At 39.1% G+C, this 25122-nt stretch overlaps 1 protein-coding gene across 1 annotated transcript in view; it reads right to left on the bottom strand.

Moving 5' to 3' along the window:
- Positions 1 to 7551: 7551 nt before the first annotated feature.
- The window catches only part of bdh1 (3-hydroxybutyrate dehydrogenase, type 1), a 34377-nt gene continuing 16806 nt past the window's right edge, over positions 7552 to 25122 (bottom strand). Inside the window, exons 2-5 of the mRNA XM_069897260.1 lie at positions 20826 to 20936; positions 19148 to 19289; positions 14422 to 14574; positions 7552 to 8323 (exon numbers count right to left, since the gene is read on the bottom strand). Of these exons, the coding sequence (XP_069753361.1) occupies positions 7854 to 8323; positions 14422 to 14574; positions 19148 to 19289; positions 20826 to 20936 (876 nt within the window). The 3' untranslated portion in view covers positions 7552 to 7853. The remainder of the gene's footprint in view (positions 8324 to 14421; positions 14575 to 19147; positions 19290 to 20825; positions 20937 to 25122) is intronic.

Genomic DNA, 25122 nt, shown 5'->3' with positions numbered 1-25122 from the left:
AGTTATCCCTGGATGATTTCAGATATCAATCAAAAAAATGGAAAGCCAGAAAAATATGAGAAGTGTATTATTACAGTTTAGTCATGGGAACAAATTTTGTTATGGCTCTTTAAAAAATCAGTGCAGGTAGATTAAAAACTCCAGTACAATAGAGGTCATAATATTTAAGATTAACCAGGAACAAAATGAACAAAATGCCAGAGATCATAAAACAAATGATAATATTAGAAGGTAAAGGAATCGAGGCAAATATCACCTGATGAAAAGTAAAAGCTAAATCTTTTGAGTTTCCAGTAACAGCATCCGCATAATGATTAAATCTATAAATCCAGATGCATGGGAGAATTTTAAAAAGTGCACTGCTTTTAGAAAAGGAATGTCAGCCCCAGTAATTACCATTTGATTGGAAAAGGGTTATATCAGGAGAAACAGTGAGTTGAAGAGAAAATTTCTGGTATGCAAACTTTCAAGGAATAATTAACTAAGAGGACTTTCCAAATCAACCACAACCTCTCCCAAAATTTCCATTCTTATTTCATCCAAATCCAGTTGGGAATATAGAGAAAAGTTCTGACTTTCTTGACTGTATCCTTGTCTGCAAGTAGTACAGGCTGCATACTTCAGTTTGTCAATTTAAAAATGCTTTCATCAGAAAGTGATGTACAATTTTGCATGGATTTTGCCAATGTACTAGAAAAATAGAATTGTGAAATAAATCCTCAAATCATGTGCAAATTGTTTTTTTTTTGTGTAAACTACCAAACCCTGATGTACATCATTGAACTTCACAGTTCACTTTGATCTAATGTCAGCAGATATGTCATGACTAATCTGCAGAGGTGCACTTTTACCCTATTCAAGGTTAGAGCCCCAAAAGAAGTCAATAACCTGTATCTCGTAGCCTTCAGTATGTAGACATCTCCTCCAGTCAGTGAATCAATTCTGTTGTTTACTGACTGATTCGTGAATGATTAGAAAGATTATAACTCCTCTTGTTTGAAGCTGATTCAAAACCAAGTCAGACCCTCATAGAAAATATATTAAATGTGGATTCTTTAAAAAGGTTGAGGGTCAACTCTGAAATAAAATTTTCACACCAACTGTAGAAGAATGAAGAGCACTGGATCTGTCAAGTCAATTCAATCAAGTTGATTCTCGGCTAAATTGTGGTTCTATTTATTTATTTAATATCGCCTCAGAGTGGAATTTTTTTTTTAATGTTTCTTTTTTCTTAAAAAATGCTTTTTAAAATTCTCCTTTATGCCAATTTTAACAAATGATGGAATTTTTATACAGATGGTGATGAGTGCATGGAAAGGACTGTGGGAGGAGGTCATTAAGGCAAGAACTATTGCAATGTTTAGAAAAATTTAGATGGATACATGGATAGGATAGGTTGAGAAGGATATGGGCCAAATGCAGGCAGCTGGGGAAAGTGTGGGTGGGACATCTTGGTTAGCGAGGGCAAGTTGGGCCAAAGGGCCTGTTTCCATGCTGTATGACTCAATTAGATTTCAACTTTAAAAAAGGAAGCTATTAGAAATGCAGATACATCAAAAATCATATCAAATCACACTCCACACTGCCAATATCTCCCAAAAGACACATGTCAGAAGAGTAAGATTCTTCAGTTACTGAGAATCATAATCTCAGTCCTAAATTGTTTTACATTTGAAATGTTAAACTTTAAAACAGGACAGGAGGTCATGGAAGAAATTAAGCTACAAATACTGGAAGGCAAATCATTATCATGCTGTTTCAGAGGAGAAAAATAAAACCGATAGACATGAAAATTAATGCAAAGTGTAGAGCTTATGATGCATGTGGTGATACGACCACCAGCCTTCTGCAGGGGGCGATCTTTATAACTGCAGGAAGACCACCTAAGGGGCTGACTCCACCTGGCTGGTTGTCAATCAGCCAACCTGAATAGACCCTCTAGGGGGCTGACTCCACCGACCCAAATATAGACGAGCTGGCCCCTCCTGAGCCAGTCACACGGGAGCCACTGAGGCATGAAATGGTGTTCAGACTTTTACTGGAATAAAGCCTGTTGTACGGTCTTTCAAGTTTTGTGCTTGCTTGCTGCTACCTTGGTGCACCACAATTTATTCCAGTAAAATTTTAAAGAATGACCCTGGAGAAGTTCCTGTCGATCGGGAGCTTGGAGATCGACCATCAACACACGGAAACCCAGACACACTTCAAGATCTGGAGGCATGCGATTGAGGCAATCGTCCAAACACAAGTGGAGGTGATCAATACGAACCAGAAACGGCTCATGGTGCTCTACACCAAGCAGGGCCCACGAGCATTCCAGGCCATCAAGGACTACACAGACTATGAACCTGCAATGGCCATCCTGGAGAGCATGTACGAGCCCCCGACAAACATGGTCTGCACCAGGTACCTGCCCAGCATCAGGTATCATCAGCCAGGTGAGATGGCAGATGCTATCTGGGGGCCCTGCGGGAGCTAACTTGCCCATGCCTGACTGAGACCAGGGTGACCAAAGGGGAAGTGGAAAGATTGATCTGGGGTGCCTGCGTGCGAGGGCTGTGCTCAAGGAGCACCCGGCAGAAATTGCTAGAAGAAAACATCGCCTCTCTTGCCAGGAAAATGGAGGTGATACGCTCCGTGGAGGCTGCAGCTCTTCATGCGGAGGCTTTCGATGCCCGACTCCCCCAATCTCTGGTCTGGCAGATGCAGATGACCACCGTAGCCAAAGGGCCTTATGAGGAGGAGACTATCGCTGCTGCCGGCGCCTCACACCTCTAAGTACTGTAGGTCCTGGTGTGGGACAGACAGGCAATCCCACAAAGCCTGTCCAGCGAAGAACTTGTACTGCTTCCAATGTGGGAAGAAAGGCCACTATGCGACCCGTTAGAAGCACTGCGGCCTTCTGCGACCAGTTGGGAGCTCTCCCGAACATTGCCATGCGAGGACCGGGCGACGCCATCACTCACCCCACCACTTCTGCCCGCACCGCTGACTTCACTTTCGGCCCAGCCACCGACCAGCACCGCTGCAGTGTGGTCACCCCAGGCGCCGCCATTTTCCCCCCAGACACGTTCCACCCGCACTGAAGACGTCACCACCAGTTCCGAAGACATCACTGCCAGCTTCACAGCCGGTTGGGTTGCCTGACCGTACTGACGCACGGTCATCCGCCGGGCGCCGCCATCTTGGGCCAGCCAGGTCCTGATGGCACATTGATGAGACAACGTGGTCAACATGGACGCATACCTGATCGCCCACCCGACGCACCCCATGCCTGGGGGAGGTATCAGAGTTGAAGATAATGAGCAAATTTAAATTCCTGGGAGTCACCATTTCAGAGGATCTTCCCTGGACTCAAAACACTAATGTTATCATGAAGAAAGCACATCTGCGTCTTTACTTTCTCAGGCATTGAAAACCTTGGCAAACTTCTCCAGATGTGTAATGGAAAATGTGCCGACAGGCTGCATCACCAATGGTCTGGGGGCACCAATACCTCTGAGTGGAAAGCCCTGCAAAAGGTAGTGGACACACCCGAGAATATCACAGGCAAAACTCTCCCTATGATCAAGAAAATGTACATGGAATGTTGCTGTCAGAAACCAGCAGCAATCAAGGATCCACACAACCCAGGATACACTCTGTTCTCTTTGCTGCCATCGGGAAAGAGGCCTAAGTACCACAAGACTAATTCTCAGGAACAGAGACTACCTTTCCACACTCAACCAGAAACACATTTAAGGACTCTTATTTTGCACATTTTTTATTATTGAATATTTATTTTCTGTATTGCATTGTTTGTTTACATTTCTCTTTTGCATACGTATTTTTTTAGTAGATTTTTGCACCATCAATAAGAAATTCCACCTGGCCCGCAGGAAAAAAGAATCTCAGCATTATGTGATGTCATGTATGTACTCTGATAATAAATCTGAACTTTGAATTTTGTATCTTCCCATCCATTCTCTCCTCTTTCCAAAGATTTTTTTTTAAACCAACAGAACCACCCCATCCACCCTTCACCCCATTCGATTTCCCACCTGCTTGTTCTTTTGATACACTGCGTATCCTTGGATGTTTAGTTCCCAGCTATGATCTTTCAGCCATGACTCAGTGATGCCCACAACTTCAGACCTGCCAATTTCCAGCTACGCTAATCAACCTTATTTCTTATTCTATGGACACCACGCTGAGACCTTCAATGCTGTATTCACCACCCTTTTCAATTGTATTCCTAAGTACAAGTTAAATCCTTAATCTAACACTTGAAATTTTTCCCTATCGACTACCTCTCCTTCCTCACAATCTCACTTCATAGTGCAGCTACTTGTGTATCAGCTGCCCTATTCACTGTCATCTCATTCTGATTTCCATCTTTCTGCCAAACTAGCTTAAACTCTCCCCAACAGCTCAAGCAAACTGGCTCACCAGGATATTGCCACCCGCCCCCCCTCCCTCACCCCCGCCAAAGTTCAGGTGCAATTTGGCATTTTTATACATGTCATACCTTCCCCAAAAGAGATCCCAATGATCTTCAAGTCTGAATCTCTGCCCCTGCACCAACTCTTCAGCCTCGTATTCATCTGCCATAACTTCCTTTTGCTGCCTTCACTGAAATCCAGAGATTACCACACTTGAAGTCCTGGTTTTCAGTTCCTTCCTAACTTCCTATAAACCCCTCTTCAGGACCTCATCATTTTTCTCTCCGTGTCATTGGTACCAACACGCACGATGAAATCTGGCTGATCATGTCCCACTTGAGAATCTGGTGGACTCTATCGGGAATCTCAGTCTTGTCCACAAAACCTTAATCACATCTCCTATCATTACAGTTCTCCTCCTCTACCCACCCCCCCCCCCCCACCCATACCTTCCCTTTTGAGTCCAAGGGCCAGACTCTGTACCAGAGATATGACCACTATAACTTACCCTGAGTAAATTGTCTTCTTCCACAGTATACAAAACACTATACATCGTTGAAGGGAACAGCCACAGGGGAGCTCCACGCTATGCGCCAATTTCCCTCCTCTCTTCTAACAGTTACCCATTTATTTGCCTCTTACTTCTTGGGTGTGACCATCTCCCTATGGCTCCTCTCAATCATCCACCCTGCCTCCTGAATGATCCGGAGTTCATCCAGCTTCATTTTTCCCAAAGTGCCACAGTTGGATGCACTTCCTGTAGATATAGTCATCCAGGACACTGGTGCTGTCCCCAGAATTCCCACATCCTCAAATTAGAGCATATCATGCCCTAGTTGCCATTCCTACTGCTTTCTCAGGGTTAATCTGAAAAGATCTTACCTGGCTTGGAGCATGTTCGAAGCTTCTGCTCCCCAAAGCCTCCGATCTCCACTGCTGCACTGAGCTACTCCACTTGAGCTTTCCTTCTTTTTATTTGCTGCTTGCTCTATCTGTATCAACACCAGTGTCATAGTTTAAAATTATCTAAACAATCTTCCTTGGAATTATTACTTACTAAGGAAGAAACAAGTAAGTTTATTTCTGAAATGGATAAATCATTTCAAAATAAAATGTCTAGGTTAAATGTTCATAAATCAAGATTAAAATGGGAATCTGATTTAAATAGGAAGATAGATGAAAATGTTTGGACAAATTTATGTAAGGACAGTATGACTAAGTTTATAAATGTAAGATATAGATTAATACAATATAATTTTCTAAATCAATTATACTTAACCCCTGAAAAATTAAAGACATTTAATTTAATTTCTTCAGATTTGTGTTTTCGATGTGGAGGATAGGTACTTTTTTCATATTTGAATTGGACCTGTTCTAATGTTAAGACTTTCTGATACAAGTTAAATATTTTTGGAGAAAATGTTAAAATGAGTCTTCCATTTGATCCAATGTTGTTTTTATTAGGAGATATTAAGTCAATTGCTTTAGTATTAAGATTGACTGTGTATCAAATTGAATTTCTACATTTAGCTTTGGTTGTTTCTAAAAAAAACATTTGGGCATTACCTGGAAATCTGATTTAGTTTTAGGAATGCAATGATAGCATACTGAAATGAAATCCTGTATTCCTTTAGAAAAGATCATGTATAATTTGAGGGATAAATATCATTTTTTTGTAAAAGTATGGAGCCCATATCTAAAAAAATTTGGTTTGAAGATTTAATCTCTCAATCCGCTCCAGCGTGGTGTCTTGGTTTCCAGAGCTAAAAAGTTGAATATTGTTGTTTTAAGTGATGGTCTTGTGACAGATTATGTTGTGTTTGTATTGTATATAGATATGTTTTTGGGAGATAAATTGGGGCAGGTTTTTTTTAGTATAGGTGACATACAAACACTAAAACAGATCTCATTTAAAATACTGGAGCTCTGCTCATACTAGACATGTCAGTGCCTAGAAGAAAGAGCGAGAGCGAGCAGTTCTGCAGTTTTAGTCAGGACAAGCTGGCAAGCTTGTGGAAAACCCCATTTCGAAGACGGGTTGTGAGTGCTTAGTTCAGCCTGGTCAAAGCCCTGTGGTTCATGCAAGAGGAAAGGACTGACTGTCTAATGTTTCACTTGAAATAAGGGAAAGAAAAAGGAACTCTGTGGTGCCCTGAAAGAAAGAGGCCATCATCTGGAGAATCCTGAGGGGGCAAATTTCTTCGGCAAGACGCTGAAGTGTCCAGTGAACAACAAATCTCTCTCTGAAAATAGACAAGAACCTTCCTTAGCAGTAACCATTTACCTTTCAAGCACCAAAACCTGGTGAACTTCTGTGCACAGTAGAAGAATTGCTTGCAACCAGTGAACTTGGAGGAATGAGAAGGGAGATTGGACTGTGAACCAAAGAACTTTTCTGAACTTACACACATTACATACACGTGCGCTTAGAATTAGAAGGGGGTTAAGTTAGGTAAAGTAAGTCAATAGTGATAAGTTTGATTCTATTTTCATGTTTAAACATAATTAAAAGCAACTTTTGTTTAAGTAACCATTTGTCTTGGAGAATATCTATTGCTGCTGGGATTTGGGGTCCTCTGGGCTCATAACTTCTTTTCTTCTTTTAGTAGGTGGTAGGGGGAGGTGGGTGGGTGTTAGTGGGGTGGATGAGGGAGATTGGGGGGTGGTTTATTCAATTATATACTTTCTGTATAAATATTATAATTGATGTTATGATTTTAAAAATTATAAATATTTTTAAAAACCTTTTCACCATAATCATCCCCCCAGTCCAATTTTATTGTAACCCACCTACATTGGGGATCCCCATTAATCTATCAAATTTGCACATCTTCAGCACATGCAAGAAAACTGGAACCTGAGGAAAACCTACACAGTCACAGGGAGTCTGTGCAAGTCAGGATTGAACTGAACAGCTTGCCCAAAACAGTGTCATTCCTCAACATCAAAATTGGATGCAATCTGGGGAAAACTTGGGCAAAAATTCATGGATCAAATAGGCTGACAAATTTTTCAAATGAACAGAATACTTCGACAATGATTATTGTAGAAAAAATAACTTCATAATCGAGACATGCTGCAGAGTCAATGACTATATAGCAAAAATTTGCAAATCAAAGAAAACCCTGTGTATAATTATGGCAGTAAGTTTTAATCTGCTCCTCATTTGGAACCAAATTTTATAAGTGAACTGCAATACACCAAAACTGAAAATTATTTCTGCTGCATAATGCATCATGTAAAAATAATTGCATTCAAGTCAATATAAAACCTATAAAGTACCGAACCGCTATATTAATTTTTATAAAATTCATTAAGTAACTTTGGGTGAGGACAATAGTTAAGAGACACAAAATAACAGAGCCAACCACATGAAGAAATTGGCACAATATGTTGGATCCAGATCATTCAGGTAATACATTGGCAGGTTGGTTAATTATTGTATAACCAGTCAGCTATTGGAGTAGGCAAGTAGGTCAAAATGTGGAATCTAACCCACCAATAGGCATCCATTGGTTCATAACGACAGTATGGATATCTGGAAGTTAGTGCATCAGTGATGGCATTAATAATAGGGGAAATATCTTTTGAACTGCTGCTATTGAAAGATTTCATTGTTATTGTCTGTCGATCAAAATATGCTTTCCCATAATCATCTTTAACAATTTCAGAAGTTTCATTCCACAGTCTGTGAGCTGTGCTTTCAATGTGGCTATGAGTAAGGATGTCGGTGGCAGCTAAATAGTTTCCTGGCTCAATTATGCTGACTTTAACACCCCATCGGCGTTGTTCATAACGCAGACAGTCTGAGAAAGCCTCCATTCCATAATTTGAAATACAGTATGCAGACAGGCCAGCGATACCAAAGCGTCCAAACATGCTGGCCACATTCACGATACGACCTGTGAAACAAACATTTAAATTAAATTCAAAGAATTAAACTGATCGATGAATTATTGATTTTTTTTCTGTAGTTGCAGTATTAAATCCGGTCAAAGTTATGGTCTCACAGTTGTGTTCTGAATTTCATTCTAGAATTACAAAATTATTACTGGGAAGCACCCATTTTATTCACAGAATTTTGCACAATTACAAAATAGCCCAGATATTTCAGATATCTAATTACAAAACATCTCAGGATGGCAGTTAGTGCAGGGCATGGTTAGCATGGATGTTAGCTCAAACCTACCACAGCACCAGCAACCCAAGTTTGAATCCGGCACTGTGTGGAAGGAGATTTTAGGTTCTCCCAGTCGCCCTGGTGCTCCAGTTTCTTCCCACCCTTCAAAAATGTAAGTGAATTGGTATCTTTGAGCTGTTACTGTGCGGCCTGTCTAAATATTACTGGTAGAAGATACAAAATACATCTCGACCTCTTTTGTCATAGCTTTGCAAAATTTTCATTATTATTGTTTCAAATATTATGCCCTCCCCAGTTGTAACTAGTTTCTCTATATTCATTCCTTGGTTGTGAGTATTGCTATTGCCCATTGCTGAGACCGTTGGACTTCATCATCCTGATCTGTATATGTCTTTGTGGGGAAGGTATTTTCACAGTGCTGTGAGGTTGGCAATTCCAACCAGAGAACAACTGCCATGTTAAAGTAGTTGCAACATAAGAGATTAAGTGGTAGGTTTCATTTGCATGATGACTTTATCCTGAGTGGTTTGTAGGTGTGGAATATTCGGTCATTAAAATAGTGACAATTTTCTGCAGATGATACATAGTACACCCACATATTTCTCGTGACAGACTGAACAGATCATTAGGATAATCAATAGAGTGCCAATCAAAAGGGACGCATTATGCTTAATGGCATTAAGCTTCTTAGCAACTGATCGACTTGCACTCATTCAGCAAACTGGGCAATATTTAATCACTATTCTAACGTGCCTTGTGGATAGTTAGGTGCCAGTCACTTGCCAGAGGTTACCCAGGCTCTGGCCTGGCCACGTAGTCACAATGGGCAGATATCAACTCAATTTCTAGTTAATAGCAATTCCCATCACACACTCCAGATATTGATGGGGGATTGAATGCTCTTAGTTTATAATTGAGATGCCTATAACCAATGGGAGGCCATTAAGAACCATTAAATAGTAATTACATTGCTGAGAGTCTGGACAACAGAATGATCAGAATGGGTAAAAACAACTGATATTCATCCAGAATCTTAGGGCACTGGTAAATCATAACAGTGGATTCATGGTCACCATTAACACCAAAGGTTTCTGTAATCAAGATTTATAATATTTAATTAACTGAATTTAAATTCTCCATCCACCTTAATTGGGACATGAACTCATGTTACTGCTTTGAAGGAAGCTGGTGACGATGAATTTTTGATTGGACAGATAACGATGGCAGCTTTGAAATAAGAGAGAGTGTATCGTTAATGTCCTTGCACATTTCCTGACCACAGTCCCATAACTATTCAATATTGCAATCTCTGCTGTATTCATCATTATAAACTTTTCAATTTAATACAGGTTGTATTACTATTCCAAGACATGTGCAAATATTTTCTGCATCACACCTAATGAGAACAAAAGGACAAGGCTCAAGACTTTTGATTGAATTGCTTGGAAAACAGACACTGGTCAACAGTAGTGAGGCTAGAAATGTGCTGTGAAAACAACAAGTACACAAACCTACTCTCAATATGAATTTACAGACTTGATGACTCAAAGGAAAATAGATCCTTTAGTGTTTCTAAAGACAAATTCAATTTATGGAACTTCAATTGCATATATTAACCACACAAGTTAACCAAGTTTCCAGACTGATTTGAAATATTGAGTGAAATGCTGCCATGAATGTTTGAAGTCAGCTGTAAACTTACTAACCTCAGAAGTGTCTGAAAAGCTCCTGCCAGTTTGACAACCCCAGGTGACTCATTGGCCTTTCATGGTTCATGTCTGAGAAGTGCCTTGTGCTGGTGAGGTTAGAAAGAGCTTAACACATGAGTAAAGACATGGGCTCTCTTCCAGGGAAGGTGGGACCTGTTCTGACAGGACAGTTTGCATCTGAACTGGAGGGGGACAAATATCCTTACGGGCAGGTTTGCTAATGCTGCTCCAGTGGATTTAAACTAGATTTGCAATGGGAAGGGAACCAGAGTGCCAGAATAGATAGAGGAGTGGAGGAGGGAAAAGATAGTTAAAATTGCATGCACTGTTATGACAACGGGTTGAACGTGGTGGGAATGTTCTAAGGTGCATCAATTTCAATGCAAGGAGCATTGTCAGAAAGGCAGACAAGCTTAGAGCGTGGATTGGCATAATTGCTATTAGTGAGATTTGGTTTCAGGATTGGCATCTCAATGTTCCGGGGTTCCATTGTTTCAAACGAGATAGAGGGGGAGGGATGAAAAGGAGAGAAGTAGAATTGCTAGTCAGGGAAAATATCAGTGTGCTTAGATAGGACAGCCCAGAGGATTCCTCTACAGAGGCCATATGGGTGGAGCTGAGGGACAGGAAAGGTGTGACCACACTGATAGGTTTGTATTATAGACTGACAAATTTGCAACTGGAGGTGCAAATCTGTAGAGAGATAGCAGAATCATGTAAGAAACAGAAAGTTGTGATAGTAGGAGATTTTTTAACTTCTCACGTATTGACTGGGACTCCCATATAGTCAAAGGGCTGGATGACGTGGAGTTAGTCAAATATGTTCAGGAAAGTTTTCTAAATCAATATATAGAGCTACCAATGAGAGAAGACGTAATATTTAATCTCCTATTAGAGAACCAGACAGGTCAGGTGACAGATGTATGTGTCAGCAAACATTTTGGGTCCAGTGACCATAATATCATTAGTTCAAGTTAATTATGGATAAGGATAGGTCTGGTCCTAAACTTGAGAAATGCCTATTTGGTAGAAATGAGAAAGGATCTAGGAAGAGTGGATTGGGATAAGTTGTTTTCTGGCAAGAATGTGTTCAGTAAGTGGAAGGCCTTCAAAGGTGAAATTTTGAAATTGCAGATTTTGCATGTTCCTATCAGGATTAAAGGCAAATTTAACAGGCATAGGGAACATTGGTTTTCATGGGATATTGGCAATCTGGTTAAGAAGAGAGAGGTGTGTGGCAGGTAAAGGCAACAAGGAGCAAATGAGGTACTAGAAAAGTATGGAAAATGTAAAAAAATACTTAAGAAGAAATCAAGGTGGCAAAAAGATGACACGAGGTTGCTTTGGCACATAATATGAAGGTAAACCCTTATGGTTTCTACAAGTATTTAAGATCTCCCATAGAGATCAGAGTGCATGTCCATGTGTAGAGTTTCACGAGATGGGGGAGATCTTAAATAGTCTTTGTTGCATCAGTATTTATTCAGGAAATTGGCACAGTGTACAAGCAAGGAAGGAAAACAAGCAGTAATGTCATGGAACATATAGAAATTAAAGAGGAGGTGTATGCTGCCTTACAGCAAATAAACAGATAAATTCCCCAAGCCTGACATGATATCCCCTCAGACCTTGAGGAAGGCTAGTGTAGAAATTGCAAGGGCCCTGGCAGAAATATCTTAAATGTCCTTGGCCATGGGTGAGGTGCCGGAGGATTGAAGGGTAGCTCATGTTGTTCTGTTGTTTAAAAAAGACTCCGAAAGTAAACCGGAAATTACAGGCTCATGAACCTGACGTCAATAGTAGGTTCATTATTGGAGGTTATTCTGAGAGATTGGATATACATGTATATGGACAGCCAAGAGCTGATTAAGAATAGACAGCATGGATTTATGTTTAACAAATTTTTAGAGTTTTTGAGGAACTTGCCAAGAAATTAGGAAAGGCTGTAGATGTTGTCTACATGGACTTTAGTAAAGCCTTTGACAAGGTCCCACATGGGAGGCTAAATCAGAAGGTTCAGACACTAAGTAACTATTGAGAGGATGTAAAATGGATTCAAAATTGGCTGAATGGGAGAAGACGGAGAGTGGTAAAGGATGATTGCTTCTCAGACTAGAGGCCTGTGATTCGTGGTGTGGCTCAGGGATTGGTGCTAGGACCATTTGTTTGTTGTCTTTATCAATGATCTGGATGATAATGTGGGAAATTGGATCAGCAAGTTTGCTGATGACACTAAGAATGGAGGCATTGTGGATTGCAAGGAAGGCTTTCAAAGCTTGCAGAGGGATCTGGACCAAGTGGAAAAATGAGCCAGTGAATGGCAGATGGAATTTAATGCAGACAAGTGTGAGGTGTTGCATTTTGGAAGGACAAACCTAGGTAGGACATGCACAGTAAATGGTAGGGCACTGAGGAGTTTAGAGGAAGAAAAGGATCTGGGAATACAGATATATAATTCCCTGAAAGTGGTGTCACAAGTAGACAGGGTTGTAAAGAAAGCTTTTGTCATGTCATCTTGGCCTTCATAAATCAAAGTACTGAGTATAGGAGTTGGGATGTAATGGTGAGGTTGTACAAGACATTGGTGAAGCCAAATTTGGAATATCATGTGCAGTTCTGATCATCCAACTACAGGAAGGAGATCAGTAAGATTGAAAGAGTGCAGAAAAGATTTACTTGGATGTTGGCAGGTCTCAGGAGTTAAGTTACAAGGAATGATTAAACAAGTTAGGACTTTATTCCTTGAAGCATAGAAATGAGTGGAGATTTGATAGAGGTTTACAAAATTATGAGAGGAGACAAATTCGAGAGCACATGGCTTTAGGGTGAAAGGAAAAGGCTTACGGGAACATTAGGGGGACCTTCTTCATTTAGAGTGGTTGGAGTGTGGAATAAGCTGTCATCTGTCATGGTTAATTCAGGCTCAATCTTAAATTTTAAGAATAAATTGAATAGATACATGGATGGAAGAGGTCTGGGGGGTAATGAACTAGGTGCAGGTCAATGGGATTAGTGGAATAATGTTTTGGCACAGACAAGACAGGCCAAATGGCCTGTTTTCTGTGCTGTAGTGTTCCATGGTTCTAAGCTGAGTGGCCTCTGAAGAGAATCTCAAAATTCATGGGTTACTTCATTCAACTATCAGATCAGAAGTACCAGAGATTGCCAGTACATTGAAAAGTTGTTAGACTGAGGGAGTCTCCTGGGCAATCATTGATCTACTGATTTATCGAAGCACCAAACCAATTCCTCAACATATCACAGACAGCTTAATTTCCTGGCGCACTCCAGTGGGCAACATTTTCATTCAGTGATCGGTCAGTATTTTTAAATGCAGTTGGATAGCCAAAGCCTCAGACTGAAAGGAAGAAAAATCAATCAGGTATCTGGTTTATCCGGGAAATGGAAGATAGTGGGGCTGTTTGAATTAACAGAAATGATGTTCTGAGTAAAGGGAAAGCACCAAACTGATCGTTAACATTTTGATGATAGTTAATGAAATTGACAGAATCCAACTTACACTTGTTGCAGCAGGTCTGTACCTTCACCTGCAGGTTTCTGGAAACTTGGAAAAAATGTTGTTGGAGGTGACAGTAGCTTTAATGCTAACATCAAGTGAGGTTCACTTACACGGCTTTCCACACATGTTACTGTTTACTGAGCGTCATGCCCATCAGCTTCGAAGAATGCCAAGCAGCCACAACTTACCAATAAGTACCAGCAGACACATGTATCTATCTAGTTGAATATTTTTTCATGCATCTGGCCGAGACATTAGGCCTCACAAAATAGTTGTTGCAACATTAAACAATAATCCACCAATACCAAAAACTTTGTGAAAATCCTGCTTTTTTTTTTAAATTTTTTTTAAAATACAGATTTGGCAAAAGGAGTGAGACAATGTTACAGATCTGATTTTCTAATGGAGAAAAACAAATCACTAAGTTTTACAAAATATATGCACATCAACCTGCATTATTAGTAAAGTAGTGCTAGGAAAATAAGACACCTGCAATTGGAATTAAATATCAAATCAAATCAGGATTTCATTACTTCAAATAATACTTGCTTAAATTTTTTAATTGAATACTGTGCGGGTTTCCCTGCAAGACTAGTTAATATCTATGTGATTTCGAACAATTTTACTCACCATTAGCCCGCCGAATAAGTGGGAGGAAGGCCTTAGTGGCTCGAATAGTCCCCCATAAATTAACATCTGCAATTTCCTTGTAATGTGCCACACTTGTGAATTCCACCTCTCCAAAAGTGGAAATGCCAGCATTGTTCACCACACCCCAAAGTCCTAAATAAAGGATACAGCATGATCAGTGCAATACGGATGTACAAATTCTTCATGCATGAAAGAATGGGAATTTAAAAAAAATTAAAATTACTATCGCCTTCCTACATCTTGATACTACCATTTCTAAAGATTTCTGGAGGAAAAACGAATCGGATTTTCACCATTTCCTGATCAAATCAAAATGTCACCTCTGGTTATTTGAAAATTTTACATTACTTACTGAACTATATTCGGGGATTCCATTCCTTGGGGCTTACAATTTAAAGACAAATAAAGGCTTAATTTGAAATTAGAGGAAAATTATGGCAAAAGAAAAATTGAGCATCAATTTGAGTAGGATCTTGAAAAGCCATAATGTTGGTTATCATGCTCTTTTTAAGGGCCAATTACCTTCCTTCACAACCAATAGAATTTTCATCTGTCTCAAATACAATAATATTCAACTTCTCAAACATGATAAAAATTTCATGAAGGATCTCTTGCAGTGTGGATTGCAGAGGGTCATGTGACCTCCTCTCCGTCTAGAACCTGGTGGGAATGTGACCTGTGGAAGGTCACATTACCTTTCCATCTGGAACCAAGTTGGAAGTTGCATCACCTGCCAATTAAGGTTGGACTCTGCCCACCCGTGAGTGCACACCTGACCATTAGCCCCTTTAACCACCCAAATGATTACCTGGGACAGACCCTCCAGCTCACTGCACTCTCAATTCCACCACGTGCAGGAGATCTTCCTCTTTTGATCTTCGGCCCTGAGATGAACCCTGGAGGAGTTGCCGGTAAGGTGTGCACTACAGAGAGATCATCGCTTCTCGGCCTTTTGGCTAAGATCAAATGCAGAGGGATCGGGACTGTTGTAATTCTAGATAGCATCTGAGCCATGTCCAGGTTAGACAAGGTACAGTATATTGTAGTTCTTGGTTGTGATAAGCCTGCAATAAGCAGTTGATAATATCAGTAGTATTAAGTTTGACGTAACTGGATTGTACTGTGCTTGTAAGAGTGTAGACAGTTGCTGGCATTGGTAGCATTAAGACTGAAGTGACTGATTTCACTGTTTCACCTGGGTTCAGGCCCACTATCCTTTGAACCTACCAAACTTTAAATAAAAGTGCCTGTATGTCTGCATTTCACATTAAAACTTTACCACTCCCACACAATGGGAAATTCCATGCATTCGCCTGTGTTCAGGCCCACTATCCTTTGAACCTACCAAACTTTACCACTCCCACACAATGGGAAATTCCATGCATTCACCTGTGTTCAGGCCCACTATCCTTTGAACCTACCAAACTTTACCACTCCCACACAAAGTGCCTGTATGTCTGCATTTCACATTAAAACAGAAAGAAATTGAATTGTTTAGAACAGCCATTCTCAATGGGGATCACATCACATTCAAAGGGAGCCACAGACTGAAATCATAAAATATTTTTATGTGTTTTTATGCAGCCTGTAGGAGAAATATGGAAGAAACCAACTAAGCGACTGCTTCTCAGGAAATGGGGCCCAAAAACTTTGAGCAGAGAGTCCTGGGGGGAGGGGAGGGCAAAGCCAAAAGAAGGTCAACAAAGACTGATTTAGATGACCCTAACTCATAAGATCCATCTCCATTCCATTCCACCATGATTTTCAAAACATCCATTGAGATGTTTTCTTGAAATATTAGAGCGAGGATCAAATGAATTAACTGCAGTAATCACAATATTGCCCCTTTATGTGCCAATAATCAACCCCAAACTTCCAGGAAAAGGGCCCATGTGCAAACTGTATAGGGTTTCAAAGTGAGCTACAAGATGCCCCCTTCCTGTAAATCTCTATCTCTATAGATTTCACAACTAACTAAAGACTATTCTGCAAGTGAAGTTCAGACATTTTTCAATAGAAAATGAAAGGAAATATATGCTTGCATGGAAGAAGCACCTTCAGCATTTGTTTGCAGGATATCCCATTGTATATTGAAGTCAATTAATTATATTGAAGGATAATCACCATTTGGACTGAAAAATTCATGGTAAATTTCTACCAATTGCAATGTAATAATGTCCAGATAATCAGATTGAGAAATATTACTTAAAAGATAAATATTAACTTTGGAACTTTTCACCAGAGAGAGAAAATAGAACCACGGTTTAACATCTAAAAGAGTACAGGAACCACTCAGTATTTAAATGGAGTGTCCGTGCAGGGTTTCATATTTAAGTTTCTGGAATGACACCTCAGCCGACAACCTCAATAAGAGATTAAAATAGCGGCACTGCTGCAGCTGGCCAAGTGACAGTGTTGGTGCGAAGCCAGGAAGAGCAAGAGAGCAGAGATACATTTTTCAGCACTCCTCCACAGTATCCCACTCATCAGCCTTCCTGCCTGATGAGCCCGTACAAGTTTATAGAATGGGGCCAGCACTGTTATTTTTCACCTTGAAGAACCCATGAAGGTCCATGCACAAGATGGTGATGTCTATAATCAGCAACTCCAACCTCGAGGGGCTCTGGGCAAGCAGCAGTCTAGCACTGGATATGATAGTGGGAGAACACTCCCTACCCACCCCTGCTAAAAAAGGAGAATCCTAAAGAGTAGAGAACCATAGCAACAGCCCAGCATGGGACTCAGCAGAGAAAAGACTCACATGAGGTTAAAATTATGCAAAGCATGCACCAGCTAGTGAAAACTAAAGAAACCTTTATCAGTTACAGAAGTGAAACATACAAAAGCTCCAGATTCTGGAAACCTGAAATCTTGAAAATGCTGGAAGATCAAGGTGCATTAGTGGAATGAGATAGAGAATGAATGTTTCAGATTGAAGACTCTGTCCAAATTAGAAAAGAAAAAAAAAAGTTAGTGTTAAGTTGCAAAGAAAAGGAATAGATAGGAAAAAGGAAATACCTCAATCTGAATGAATGCAGGGTTGCAATGGGGGAAAAATGTTGGGAGTTATCTGATTGATGGAGAGGAAGAGAAACAAGAGGAAAAACTGAGCCAAAATGGCCAAGTTCTTGTACAAGGAGAAAAAGAATTGCTCAGTTTGATAGAAGTCTAAAAGGCTGCAATAGACAGCAGGCAGAAGGCCAGTACTATTACATGGCAATAAAGGAATCTTGGAACATACCCAGATTGAAGATGAGGTCCTTTTAGTTTACAGTGGATCTTTCTCACAACAGTGCAGGAGATCAGATAGATAGGACTGGGAAAAAGATTGAAAGTGACAAGCAGCAGGAAGCTGAATAGAGGCATTCCACAAAGCAATCACCAAATTTACATTCCAGATCTCAAATGTAAGGTGCAACACTGTGAAGACCAAATGCAATACTTGAGAAAGTGAACTGCTTCATCTGGAAATCCTTGGTCAGTCCTGAATGGTTGCAAGATTAACAAGTAAAAGGACAGGTGTTCCAGTAGTACAAAAAAATTCAAGGAGATCATCTCGGCTATGTGGGTATATCATCATCCACTCAATGACTTCCAAAATTAAAACATGCAAAAACAGAAAATGTTCAGCAGGAAAACAGCATGTGTATACATTACAGATTGTTTATATTTCATATTTTGATGGAAGATTAGACTGGACAATGAAAATTTTGCTTCATTAACTTTTGGGTACATTTTATGAATTTTGGGCTGTTGATCGCAAAAATCACCTTAAAAATTTCCCTTCATGCACTAATTTTTAGATTCAACCTTTAAAATTTCTTGTCATATTTTATTTTACCAGTATATTGCCCACAAAGCAAGCTGTTTTGGTCAGTCCAAGCATGCACTCAATGCAGGTGCTATATAATGTTGTCTTAGGGCTGGGCATGCTTTCACAGGATAGATACAAACAGGCCATAAAAGCAGCTCACATATGCAGATGTTCTGCATGACACTGATACAGATTGAATGCACTTGATACACATATTATTTGGGCAACAGCAGAGTGAGTGTACTTAACAATAGCATTTATTGTCTTCGAGAAGATGCAATACACCAGAAATGTCTCATCAATGTCACAGCAGCTACCATACAGTCTGTTACATTTGTGGCGAGTATACGCTTATGGCTCAAAGATGCAGCATGACTGCACCTACTGAGAAAGTCTATGAGCTCTACTTCGGTTGTAAAATTAGTGACCAAGACAAACCCTGGGCTCCTCACATTTGTTGAGAAACATGCACAGTTGAACTAACGCCATACGTTATCATAACACAATTAAACACATTAAATTCAATAAAAGTTCATTTAATATTTCTCCAACTTCCTATGTGATACACTAAATCTGAATTTTTTTGTGTTTAGCTTTAAGCTGTCTACCATAATCCCGGATTTTGTTTTCAAGAAGCAAACCTTTTTAAAAAAATTGTCTCGCGTTTAACCAACCAAAAGGTTGATCTGTTTGTCTCTCCATAGTTGCAACCTGATCTGTTGAGCACTTCCTGCAATTCCTACTTCTACTTCAGATTTCTTGTTTTCCAGTTTTTAAAATGGATTTTGGAAAAGTATAAATTGTTGAAAAACAGTATTAATTTAAACACATTTTGTTAAATTATCCTGTTGATTTGACATGGTTCAGTGTAAATTTGAACCCACAGCATACCCTTCTCCGGATCCCTCAAATGTCTCCTTACAAATTCCACCGCCTGCAGCACTTCTTCATCTGAGCATGTGTTCATTTGAAGAACCTTTAGTCGCTCACATTTATTCTTCTCAAGAATTTGAGCACCTTCTCCATTTTTATCCTTCCAAAGAAAATACAATTACTATACTTTTCCAATAACAGTCAAAATTAAGACAATTTCTCCTCATGAATCAATGGACAAATGTAGCCCAAGGAGTAGCATTCCAGTAGGTGCCAATCACATTACCCAATCAGTCCGGCACAGCAATGGAATGCAACATTTGTTCTGAGAGATGCCAAGATGAAGATTGTAGAAAACAAAAAGCTCTTTTGGAATTCTTAGTATGGATTGCCAACTCATACTAACAGCATCATTGACCCTGCAAAAACGTACATGGTTATGATCATTAGGTGAAGTTTTAAACTGGATTAGGCTTATCTTAACAGTTCAGATGGATAAAATACAAAAAAATACCTGATCAAGACCACACATGAAAATATCCTACTTGGAGGATTTACACCTGAATGGTTTTGTACAAATGCTGTATGTAACGTCCACTTTTTCCAAAAACACCATTCTGCATTTTCACTGTGCACAGGAAGCCTATGTTAGTTGTTCAAACATTGCCTTAAGTGAGAAACATCTTAAAAATTTTACCTTTAAAAATTTCACACCAGCAATTCTTCAACTTCTCTTTTTAAATGAATAAACACTAATTTGACCCATTTTCTTTTTAAAAATTGCACTTCGGTAAAATGAATAATCCATTCTGCATCTTCAAGTCATTAGAAATAAATAAACTAATGACTTTTCCTCATTGGTATCCCTTACTCATCCAGAGCACTTACGATGCATCCAAAATATAATAACAATTTTACAATTTAGGTAACAGATGCCAAAGTTTAATAAAGTTCAACAGCAACAGTCAATCATATTTCTGTCTACTCCAGTTGACATTAGAAATAGTGGCACAAGATCTACTACGACTGTCTTCCTTGCTCCTGTAAAAATATTTTGCAAAGTGCATATTAAAAAGATCATAAAGATTTAAAAATGGACAGGTTACCTTCAGTTTTCTTAATGTTCATAAAATTTAAGATTTTTTGCTGGTCCATTTTAAATGTGGCAGAAAACTGAATAAAATTCATGATTACGTTCTAAGATCATTGTTTCTCACTTTATGAGTTCAACATGACGTTACTAGTTTACATAGTAAATCACCTTCTCGTAACCAAGTTATGTTGATCAACGTGCTCTGTTAATCAGATGCCGTTTTCAGCACAAACTGTTTTTAAACCCATATGCTGAATGAATCATGCACAGGCAAAAAATAAATTGTATATCAAAATGTATTGGAATGCAGACCTTCTTTGCAATTGGTGTGCAAATCTAATCAGAGCAATTGCAAAGCTTCTCTCTCTCTCTCTGGCAGCTGAATTGGTATTAATATTCACAAGACACTTCAATAGATGTAAAAATCCATTCCTATAGTTTTGTTCACAATTTGTATTTAAATGTTCAAATTTTCCCCATCCTTTCCAGTCTAGAGGGGTTTATATTTTTCCATTACCACACAATTCTGGATTAAGGAAAAAGATGATAAGGAAATACAAAACATCTTCAATTCAATGTGTTTAGAAGATATCATAGACTCACTTTTAAGAGGCAGCCGGCAAAAACAGAAAACCCCTTGGCATGCAGATGCTTGGCCAAAGCAAAGCCAATTCCTGTATCACATCCTGTGATCAAGATGGTTTTATCCTCAACCTAGAAATAATAAATAATATTGATGTATTTGTTTTATATTGCCTCATGAAAATGGATAATTCACCTTTGGCATATTGGACAGTAAGGTCAATAAAACAATCTTTTTGCCTACAAAAAAAATGTAATGACACTTATAGAGTTACACAGAATAGAAACAAGCACTTCAGCCCAACTTGTACCTGCTGGTAGGGTTGACTTCCTGACCCATCTGCTTCCACGTGGCCAAGATCCCTCCAAATCCTTGAGACAGTGCAGTCTTGTCTAAATGCACTTTGAACATTTTAATTGTACCCACTTCTACAACTTCATCTGGTAACTCCACATTTCATCAATGCTGCATGAAAAGGTTGCGTCACCACCCCTCAACTCCTTCTCCTCTCAACTGAAGTTTCCATCTCCTTATTTTAACACCCCTACCTTGAGGAAAGGACAGACTATTCATCATATCTCTGCCCCTCATTATTTTATATACTTTGATATGATCAACCATCAGTGTGCTATGATGTAAAGAAATGAATCCCAGCCTGTCCAGTCTTTCCTGAAATAAGCCTCCACCTATCTAGATTCTTCTGGAAGAACTCTCATCTCTATAATAGCCAATGAATGTTTTCTAAACACTTTCCAGTGTATTGATTTCCTTCCAATTGCTAGACGACTAGAATTGCACACAATTTTCCAAGAGGAGTGGGTAATATGACATCCTAACTCTTGCACTCAGTGCCCTGACTAATGAAGGTAAAAGCATCAGACACCTTCGCCATCTTCTCTCCCTCTTTCACAACTTTCAGGGAACTATTTACTTGTGGAACAAAGAACTACAAGTACAACATCTTCAGGACCCTCCCATTTACTGTGCATGTCCCGTCCTGATTTATCTCACCAATATGCAATACCTTGTGCATGATCAAGTTAAATTCCATAGGTGTCATCCACAAATTTACCAACCATATTAATTCTATTGTAATTCAAGTTGTTAACACAAATGACTGATCCTTGCAATGCACCACTATCTGGAGGCTTAAATCTGAAAAAAAAACCCTCCACTACTACCAAGCCAATTTAGTATGCAAATGACCTGAGAACTCATGTGACCTAACCTTCTGGATTAACTGACCAATGAGGGATTTTCTCAAAGGCAAACATGATTTTGTCAAATCATGTTGCCACATCTACCACCTTGCTCTCTTCAATCCTCTTGGTTACCTTGTAACGAGCCCAGAGGACCCCACCAACCAGCAGCAATAGATACTCACCAAGACAAATGGTTACTTAACAAAAGTTGCTTTTAATTATGTTTAAACATGAAAATAGAATCAAATTTTAACTTATCTCTATTGATTTACTTTACCTAACTTAACCCCCTTCTAATTCTAAGCGCACGTGTATGTAATGTGTGTGTAAATTCAGAAAAGCTCTTTGGTTTACAGTCCAATCTCACTTCTCATTCCTCTAAGTTCTCTGGTTGCAGGCAATTCTTATACTGTGCACAGAAATTCACCAGGTTTTGGTGCTTGAAAAGTAAATGGTTATCGCTAAGGAAGGTTCTTGTTGGTTTTCAGAGAGATTTGTTGTTCCAGGACATCCACAACTGATTCCCTTTAATCAGCCACTTCAGTGTCTTGCTGACGAAACTTGCCCCCTCAGGGTTCTCCAGATGATAACCTCTTTCTTTCAGGTCACCACGAAGTTCCTTTTTCTTTCTCTTATTCCAAATGAAACATTAAACAGCCAGGCTGCTCCTCTTGCATGAACCACAAGGGCCTTGATCAGTTTTCCATACGAGGTCTTCCACAAGCTTGCCAGCTTGTCCTATTCCAGTCCCAGCTGCTGTTGCTGACTGTAACATTGTCGAAGTGGTGCGTGTGTGCGTGCGCCTATTTGACTCTCTCTGCTTGCAAAATCACACGACCCTCTTAGAACAGCAGTTCTCTTCCAGACAGAAGGCGGCTCCGACAAGCTCCAGGGTTTCAAATAAGATCTGTTTTAAAGTGTTTGTATGTAACTTACTCTAACAAACCTTTCCCAATTTATCTCCCAAAAACATATCTATAGATATCACAGCCTCTTCAAAATAACTCAATCAAATTTGGAAGACAATTTTCCATGGACAGAACCATGCAGACTATCCCCAATCAATCCTTGCCTTTCCAAATGCTGGTTGATCTTCTGTCTCAGTAACCCTTCCAGTAAATTTCCCATCACTGATGTTTAGCTTGTCCTGGCTGCCACTCTTAAATGAAGGCACAACACTGATCATCCTCAAGTTTAACAAATTATGATATAACCATCTCTTTCTGCACTCCAGCAATGTCTTCCCTAGCTTCCCAAACATCCAATGTTACACTTGCCAGGAATTTATCTTCCTTGATTCACTTGAAGACTGTTTTTGTCATGTGGCGACATTTCAAGAATGTATGCATTGCTGATTATCATGAGTGCTACAGACTCTCAGATCCATGGTACTGGTCAGCTGAGTATTGAGAAATTACATTAAACTGAATCTTTTGTATTTCAGAGAAGCATTACATAATGTTACATTTTCACTTGGAGAGTCACTGATCAACAAGGCAAATCAAAATAAGAGATCCAACGCCTCAAATAAAATGTTTCGCAAGACGACGCTTTAACTTTTCCCAAGGAAATTAAATAGCTCAGAAAATGTAGTTTCTTGCCAAATTATCCATTTCAAGCTCAATAAGTGAATTGCTTTGTGTAAAAAAAAATCTACAAATACATTTTAAATAATCCAGACTGATCTGAACAAACCTTTTACCCTAACAATAATTTAATTTATAAACAAAAATAATGGTACATATTCTCCAATTTCAAGTGAAAAGTATTATAAGTAATACTCCTTTTCATTAAGGATTTAACAAAGGTTGTTATAACAACTCAAATCAGAGAGCAGTGGGATTGGAAAGAAAACAGCATATCTAGCCTCATGCATGCTTTCAATTAATTAAGAGGCAGAGAAATTCAGAAACCACTACCATGAATTAAACTATGAATTAATGGTTGGAAATATACCAAAGAGGGCTGTTGGCATTCACGGTAGCAACCTCTAATGTTCCTAATGTACATTAATGACTGATTAAAAACCCCTCAAGTGACAATGTGATGAAACCTTCACACACAGTAACATTTATCCTACATTACACAAAGTTGATTTGAAGTACATTCACATAACCGCTTTGCGGAGGTCAGTTATTTTACTTTGTATTTATCCTTTAGTTAAGGTGAAATTAAATCCAGAGTGCCAACACAAATATAATGGAGAAGAACACGATGAGCAGAAGTCAGACTACTTCTAGTTTGAGCTTTCAGTTAGTTTCAGTTCGTCAATAACACCAGTGAGGAGCTAAAAGTAGTTCCCATTAAGCTTATAAAGAAAATGCAACAATAATGGATCCAATCTAGTTCACAAACTTAATTTGAATGTTTTCACAGTTTTTATTGTTACTTTTGTCGATGGCAAGTTTCTGATGTTTTTACTTAAATTTCCACATTTCCCTCTAAGCACCATTCACAGTTGAAACAACCGTTAATCGAGTTGGCAATACTATTTTATTTCTTCTTTAATGATCTAAATCACTTCTCAATTTTAAAAATCCCAATACAGCTAAATTATTTTCATAGCTTCAGATCTTTTTATAGTGAAGGATTTAGTCCAGCTGTTCTAAATAGCTTTTACATCTTCCAATATAGTCTACAAAGTTATTCACAGGAGTGGTCTTTAAAAGTTATCTGAATCAAAGGACATCTGTTTTAAGGCAAGTGGAGGAAAGTTTAGGGGAAATGTTGAAGATAATTTTTCTTTACACTTGTGAGCCCATGCCTAAATCTTGTCTCAATCCTACTGCATTCAATCAACAGCAAACATCACCAATTTAGACTTTATGATGGAAGAAAAGTCTTTGATGAAGCAGATGAAAATGGTTGAACCTCAGACACTGCTTTGTGAAATATTACTGTACTTTGATTGCCTCTGGGTGGGATGATTGACAACTATAACCATTCAATTGTACGAGGTTTAATTGACTTCAGTTTAACAAAGCACATAGATGCAACATGGTCAAACATTATTCAGTTGTCAATCTTGCCTCACTTCTAGAATTCAATTCTTTTGGATCAATATTTGGCCCAAAACTCTGGAGATCTGGAAACAAACATCCAAGGCAAAATCCAA

This window comes from Narcine bancroftii, chromosome 9 (assembly GCF_036971445.1).
Source record: "Narcine bancroftii isolate sNarBan1 chromosome 9, sNarBan1.hap1, whole genome shotgun sequence".
Classification (NCBI taxonomy): Eukaryota; Metazoa; Chordata; class Chondrichthyes; order Torpediniformes; family Narcinidae; genus Narcine; species Narcine bancroftii.
This window is presented reverse-complemented; position numbering and strand designations above follow the sequence as displayed.